This window comes from Dermacentor silvarum, chromosome 7, assembly GCF_013339745.2.
Source record: "Dermacentor silvarum isolate Dsil-2018 chromosome 7, BIME_Dsil_1.4, whole genome shotgun sequence".
Classification (NCBI taxonomy): Eukaryota; Metazoa; Arthropoda; class Arachnida; order Ixodida; family Ixodidae; genus Dermacentor; species Dermacentor silvarum.
This window is the reverse complement of record NC_051160.1, coordinates 123346040-123353947: the sequence shown is the minus strand read 5'-3', so window position 1 is coordinate 123353947 and position 7908 is coordinate 123346040. Positions and strand designations below refer to the sequence as shown.

Below are 7908 nucleotides of genomic sequence, written 5' to 3'. Positions count from 1 at the left end.
TGAAAACGTCCGCTCGCATGAGCAGCTATTTATTACAGTCACTGAGCTTTATGTGCTCTGTGCTAACCTGTGCCTTCAGTAAGCGGAGCTCAGCTCGCAAGCTGTCACACTCCACGTCAAAATACTTAGTGACAACGTCTATCTCCTCGTCATTGGCAGTGAGGCGCAGAATGTTCATTATCGCCGATATGAGAACGACGGTCTCTTGCGTGAATCTTGCCTCAATTCCTTCAATGAAAGCATCAAGCATGGGGTAAAAACGCCGACGCGGAGTTCTTCCTCCTTTGTTTCGTGAAAAAACTGATTGGCGAAGTTCACGTCTGCGCGTCTAGACACTTTCCTCTGTCTCACACCAGGAATACTGATCCTGCGAGTCTGGCATGTCTCTGTGGCACCTTGAAACACCTTTGTAAATGCACTCTCATCCAGCCTCATTTCCTTGAGAGCTTCTTGGAGATTTTTGACTCCCTGGAACGCAGTAAGAAGATTTATTTTTGCGTCCTGGAGCATGCTGCTAACCTCGAGGACCATCTGCAGCACAGGATGGGCCATTTCCATACATAATTGAAACTCGAAGCTTTCCAGTTGCGCGATAAGTCCTTTTGCCTTTGATCGCGTTTCCGAATGCTGCATGTTTTCCATGATTTCCTCTACGGCGTCTACCAAGGCACAGTAGTTATGCCTCACTGCTTTGATGGCTTCTGCCCGGCAAGCCCATCTGGTTGTGGACAAAGATTTTAGCGTCGTTAGACCTGTGCCTAACGCCGAAGATATATGCTCAAAAATTGCGTGACGCACTGGGCTAGATTCTATGAAGTTGTATGCCAGCTGCAAGGTGCCGAAGAAATCTATAAGAACTTTGTTCTCGGCCCTTGACAAACAGGCATTAACGAGAGCCAGATTCAAACAGTGGGCGTAACAATGGACGTATAATACTCTGTTGTTTTTCTCTTTGCATTTGGCTTGCACTCCTGAAATGTGCCCTGACATGGCAGCATCGCCATCGAAGCAGAGTTCACTGATGTCCACGTGATTTTGAGAACAGCTAGAGCTCGCTCCAGTGCCGAGAATATTGAGCTGCTGTCAACACTAAGAAGTCGCTCTAGTGCGGTGTACACTTCTACGGACGTGGGGCATATTATTAGAGAGCGCGGCTGGTCAATGGCAAGCAGCATTTACGAACAAAAAAGCTTTCTGAATTTTGCCCCAGATATTTGTTTTTTGAACGTGTAACTTCAGCTTCGCACACATTGCCTTTGGCTTATGTGGAACACCCGGCTGCCCGCTTTCAGCATTGGCACGCGCTCGTGCTCTGCTTGGCACGCGCTCGTGCCACTGCTCCCGCGTTCGTCGTCGTCGTCTGCTTCCACAGCTGGCTGCGTTGCCGCTCACCATTCCAGCGTAGCATTTCACTTGTCTTCTGTCGTCTTAATGGGGAGGTCGCTTTACGGGGGTATGAGCCATTGCTTAAGGGGGTATGAACCATTCATTGTCTTATGTAACGGACAGATTTAATTTTGAAGCAATGTACTAGCGACGTGCGCTGCTCAATGAAAGGGGGACACTCCGATTTCAGGTGCCGAAGTGTCTCGCAGCAACTTCAAGACGTACACGATGGACTAGCCACACGTCCACGTCGGTATAAACGTTCGGGCACGTTCACACAGCCAACGCCTAGCTTGTGTAGTTGTGATCTAGCGCGACGAGGCAAGCCTGGATCGCGAACTCGGGGCTGGAACGTTCTATTTGCGACGCACTGGTCTGTGTGCTGCGTGTGTAGGTGGCGATGAATCAGCAGACGAGTGCCATCAAGCTTGCACAAAACTTCACGGCAGACACAGCCGTTATGAGCGCGAGTTGAAGCCAGCCGATCAGCCTCTTCATTTCCTTTGGCCATCAGGTATCCCAGGCCCAGGGAGTGCTCTCTTTACGGCATGGCAGATTTCTAGAACACCTGTTTTCTTGGCATCTCGGAGGTTTACGTAATCTTGTTCGAAAAAATATGCAACAAATACATTGCAAATTTATGGCATAAAGCTTGTAAGTTAACGGCGCAAAAATATAGTCTGAGCTGCTGGCCCGCACAATCTTATGCGCCACTACTTTAATATTAGTAGTGGGAATATTGAGTAGTTTTCACAATAACGACAAACACGCAAGACGACCTCAATGCACACTGCGCATAAGCAGTTTATTTATTGTATATTTCCCCCATATTGTCTTCTTTGTAGGAGAACGTGTGCTTGGTATCACATCTGGTTAACTTATACGTTTGCATTGTCCGTTGATACACCTCTGAAAGGAGAGATAAATACGAGCAGGTTTTAGGCATCTTTGTTTATAAAGTTTATTTTTTAGTGAATTTTACTGTTTCAAATTACGCCATCCATTGCACAGATCATATTTGCCATCGCGCTAACGATAAAACTCAACCAAGAAGAAAAAAAAAGCGCGAATACTGTCTTCAATGCTGTGCTGTCCTCTTTATTATTATTATCTTATTTGAAAACATATACACACAAGACAGGAAAGCGAAAGGGAGGAGCAGGCTGTCAGCTGCTACAGGAAGGAGCACAACGCCTGCCGATTCTTCAGAAAGGATGATGATGATGATGTGTGGTGTTTTATGGCGCAAGGGCCAGGTATGGCCAAAGAGCGCCATGACAAGTGGTAATGCAATCGATGAGCTGCTATGACGCACGCAATGAGTTTCTAATGGTAGATGTGACATGGCTGTAAAGGGGCCTAAAAACTGTCGCTGTAAATGGCGTAAACCATATAGGTAGTAAAATAATGATAGTGACTGAAGTGGCGTATGCTATGAGTATGAAATGTGCAACAAGGTTGCGATAACATGTATTTAAAAATGAAAAGGTGATGCTTGACAACGAGTAGCACAACAGCCTCACCAGGTACCTTGAGTACAAGGGACCGGAGGCATGTGCTATAAACAAGGGTTGACATCGCAACAGCGGCCTCTCGCAGGAGGCATTGCTACGAATTTCTTGGGCAGAATACGTTGACCGTATGGACGTCACTTAAGAATGCTAAAACAGATTTCATGTCGAAAAGCGGTTCTCTGCCTAGAAACAGTGTCAGGTGTAGTGGTATACACTGTCTATATGCTAAAGGGAAGTGTTTTTCCCTCTCGGCTTGTGCTTCGCGACATTCCAGGAAGACATGCTGAACACTGAGGGTGTTCCCACATCTACTACACATTGGAGGTTCACCGCCAGTCAACAAAAAACTATGTGTACCATAAGTGTGCCCTATTCTGAGACGACAGAATAGGACATCACTTTGTCTCGAGTTGGTCAGTGTTGACCAGTACCCTAAATGTGGCTTAATCACGTGGAGCTTATTAAGGATTTCAGCGTCCCACTTATGTTGCCAGTATGTTCTCAGTTTTTTCCGCAAATATGGCTTTAGGTCTATAACTGGAACAGCTATGGTCAGGTTGCAAGATTTTGTATCTAAGGAAGTTGCCATTGTGTCTGCTAGCACGTTACCTTCAATACCTCTGTGTCCGGGCACCCAGCATACCGTTACATGTTGGCCAGAGGCATAAATAGTACATAGGAGTGAGAAAAGTTCTGCAATTACTGGATTTTTGTGTTTGCAGCATGACATCAATGTTTTAACGACGCTTAACGAGTCTGTATATATGACTGCCTTATGTAGTTTTAACTGCTTGATGTGTTTCGCAGCGCACCATAGTGCATATGCCTCTGCTGTAAAGATGCTTGTATGATGGTGAAGAACATCTGACTCCGAATATGATGGGCCGACGGCTGCATAAGACACGCCGGCATACGATTTAGACGCATCTGTGTAATATTCTGGGCACGAGTACTTAAATTGTAACTCTCGAAAATGCATACGAATGTGGGCCTCTGGAGCGTGTTTTGTTACCTGAACAAATGACGTGTCACAGTCAATGATCTGCCACAACCACGGCGGTAAAGGCTTAGCAGGAGCCATTAGGCGATTTTCAAGAAGCGGAACGTCCATATCGCTCATCCTCCTCACACGGAGCGAGAATGGCTCTCTTGCTGCAGGCTTGTTATGAAAAAGTGTTGCAGAGGTCATATCGTTGATGGTAGGATAACAAGGATGGTCTTTATCAGTGTGCACTTTCAGAAAGTAATTAAAAGTCGAATATGATCGTTGTAGATCAAGGGACCATTCGTTCGATTCAACATAGAGGCTTTGAATAGGGCTTGTCCTGAAGGCACCGGTGGCGAGGCGGATACCAAGATGATGCACAGGGTCCAGCATCCTCAGAGCACTGGGGTTAGCAGAGTTATACACTACTGCGCCGTAGTCTAACCGCGATCGTACAAGGCTCTTGTAGATGTTCATGAGGTATTTTCTGTCGCTACCCCATGTTGTGTGTGACAGTATTTTCAGGATGTTCATTGTTTTCAGGCACTTAGCTTTGAGGTACTTGATATAAGGAATGAAGGTTAGTTTTGTGTCAAGTATAATGCCTAAAAATTTGTGTTCAGTGTTGATTGGTATGTGTTGTCCGTGCAGCATAATATCTGGATCTCGTATTAGGCCTCTCTTTCTAGAGAAAAGTATACAGGAGCTTTTGAGAGGGTTTAGCTTGAAACCATTTTCATTTGCCCATTTTGACACTTTGTTCAGTCCGAGCTGAACCTGACGCTCGCATATTGCAAGGTTACAAGACTTAAATCCGATCTGCACATCATCGACATAAATTGAATAAAACATTGGGGATGGAATGACTTTGTGAAGGGAATTCATTTTCACAATGAAAAGGGTGCAACTAAGCACGCCCCCTTGTGGCACACCAGTTTCTTGAATAAATGGGCGGGACAATACGTTACCAACTCTGACTCGAAAAGTACGGTTAGACAGGTAGCTTTTTATAGTGCTAAGCATATTCCCTCGAATGCCCATGTGTGAAAGGTCACGTAAGATACCGTACCGCCATGTCGTATCGTACGCCTTTGCGATATCAAGAAATATAGACAAAAAATACTGCTTGTGTACAAATGCATCACGGATGTTTGCTTCGATGCGCACGAGGTGATCGGTTGTAGATCGGCCTTCCCTAAAGCCACATTGAAATGGGTCAAGCATTTTGTTCGACTCTAAGAAATGTACAAGACGGTGCTTGATCATTTTCTCAAAAAGCTTGCAAAGGCAGCTCGTAAGCGCTATAGGCCGGTAGCTGGTCAGCAATGAAGTATCATTACGGTGCTTCAAAACTGGGATGACAATAGCTTCTTTCCATTTAGATGGAAGATACCCAGCAGCCCAGATCGTATTGAAAAGTGCGAGTAGTGTGATTTGCGTGTCGCAGTGCAAGTGCTTGATCATATCGTACATGATTCTTTCCGGACCCGGTGCATAGCTCTGACAAGCTGACAAGGCGGCTTTAAGTTCGGCAATACCAAAAGGACGGTTATAAGGTTCATTTGGGCTACATTTCCGGTTCAGAGGCTTACGTTCTTCTATTGCTTTATATTTCAGGAAGCTCTCCGAATAGTGGGTGGAACTAGACACGCGTTCGAAGTGTTCACCAAGAGCGTCAGCCTGGTCTTCCAACTTATTTCCTTCTTTATCCACCAGGGGCAATGGATTAATTTGTTGTCCCTTAAGCCTCCTGAGCCCATTCCATACTTTTGCCTCCTGTGTGAATGAATTAATACCGGATAGGAACCTCTCCCAGCTTGCCCTCTTAGCTTGTCGTCGCGTTCGCCTTCCTTGTGATTTAGTGTGTTTAAATATTATCAAATTTTCTTCAGTTGGGGATAGACGTAGTATGCCCCACGCTTTATTTTGTTTTTTCCGCGCCTCCTTGCACTCATCATTCCACCATGGCACTCGTCTTTTGGATGAGCTACCACTTGATTGTGGAATGAACTTGTTTGCTGCGTCGATGAAAAAAGCGGTAAAATATGCTACTGCGTCATCTATGCTAAATTCGCTGATAAAATCTCGTGATATAAATGTCGATTCTTTAAAAAGTTTCCAGTCGGCGGAGGCTACTTTCCACCTAGGGACATGCGGAAGGGAGTTATGTTGGGCTACTAAGTTTAGTGTGACTGGAAAGTGGTCACTTCCGAATGGGTTTTTGATTACACTCCATTCCAAGTCGGGAAAAAGGGAAGCAGAACCAATCGCCAAGTCTATTGATGAGTATGAATTGTGATGAAGGTTAAAATAGGTTGGCTCCTTTTTATTGAAGAGGCATGCACCGGAGTTCACGAGGAAGTTTTCTATGAATCTACCTCTCGTATCGCATCGTGAGTCTCCCCACATCGTGTTATCCCTTACGAAAATGTCAGATATGGCCCTTATATGTTTTATATATGGCCATATTTGGACATATAAGTGCCCATATAAGGCCTTATACTGCCATATAAGGATCCATGTAAGGACTTATACTGCCATATAAGGGTCCAGATACGGCCTTATACTGCCATATAAGGGTCCATATATGGCCTTATACTGCCATATAAGGGTCCATATATGGCCTTATACTGCCATATAAGGGTCCAGATATGGCCTTACACTGTCATATAAGGGTCCAGATATGGCCTAATACTACCATATATGACTGCAAGTAAGGCTTTATAACGTCATATAAAGGTACAAATAGGCGTTCTACTGTCATATATGGCTGCAAGTAAGCGCCTTATATTGCCATATAAGGATTTAAAAGTATACCTAAATTGTAGTTGTAACCCCCCCCCCCCTCCACTCACGCGTCCAGCCCCACCAGTCCAACGTGCACCTTCAGCGCTCAGTGCACACTGTCATTACCATTCAGGAGATGGCTTGAGGTCGAATTTTCCGGATTAACAAAAACACTCTATCACCTACTGTCTTCGATTTACTCATTCACTCTTAAATTACTTTGAGTAAAACGCTGAAGAAATAAACATTGTCATCACCCTTATATATTAAAATTATAATTATTATAATTATATTTATTATTATAATTATGTTTTGTATTATAGTTATTAGGCATTTGAGTTGCTGTTGGATTCCTCTGGCTAAAGCAAGGTATTTACATAGTATGTAAAGTGATTGCTTCCCCCCCCCCCCCCCGGCAGAGGTCCTGGGTGCGCTACTGCCGTCTGCACCGCGCCTGCCGGACAGCATGGCCTTATATTCGAGATGTAGCTATACTGCACGTAACACATGCGATGCTTTGCACTGCAGCTATAGGCAAAGCATCTCGATCGAAATGAATGTGCTTGCACCGAGCAGGTAGTAACGAGTTGAAGTGAATTTTATCGCAGAAACACACACAATCAACTCATCGTTTTGCACGTTGGCTCACAACCACACCCGATGAATATGTCTACTTTTTGAGAGAGAGCATGATCATATACTTTTGCAATCATATATACCGGCCTATGTAAAGCAGCCTGGGAATATTAAAGCATGAGTTAGGAAACCTGCTGCACGAATTCCTATTCGTTATATCAGCTACTGCACAAGCACAGACAAAAAGTTTGCTACATCAGTCAATCTAGATACTTTATTCAAGCCCCATTAAATGAAATACTGCCAAAAATTACCACCAAGCTAAAGTTTTGACACATTCAGTGAAATCCAAACCGAAACCAAACGTGGAATGTCCAATGCAATGTATCGCTTGGCAACACTGGTAAGCTTGCTGCGCCGGCAGCACATGGACGGCAGCTGTCAGATACCGAGGCCTGTTTTCGTGTGTAATTTTCGTTCGTGCATCCGTGTTAACGCAATGTTCTCCGCGGTTTGTGTGTTATTCGTGAACGCAATCGGAACGAGTCCTCATCAACGCAGTTTAACGCGACTGTAAGTAAAGGGAAGCAGCGGGCGCCTTCACCGGCGCGGCCCTCGGCGATCGCTTTGTTTGTATGTGTCGCGCGCACGGTTCAACTT

The 7908-nt window shown here is 44.9% G+C and overlaps 1 protein-coding gene across 1 annotated transcript in view; it reads right to left on the bottom strand.

Annotated features, from left to right (window-relative positions):
* Positions 1–2165: 2165 nt before the first annotated feature.
* LOC119459142 (uncharacterized) overlaps positions 2166–7908 on the bottom strand; it is a 72597-nt gene continuing 66854 nt past the window's right edge. The window contains exon 11 of the mRNA XM_037720971.2: positions 2166–2295. Within this exon, the coding sequence (XP_037576899.2) occupies positions 2260–2295 (36 nt within the window). The 3' untranslated portion in view covers positions 2166–2259. The remainder of the gene's footprint in view (positions 2296–7908) is intronic.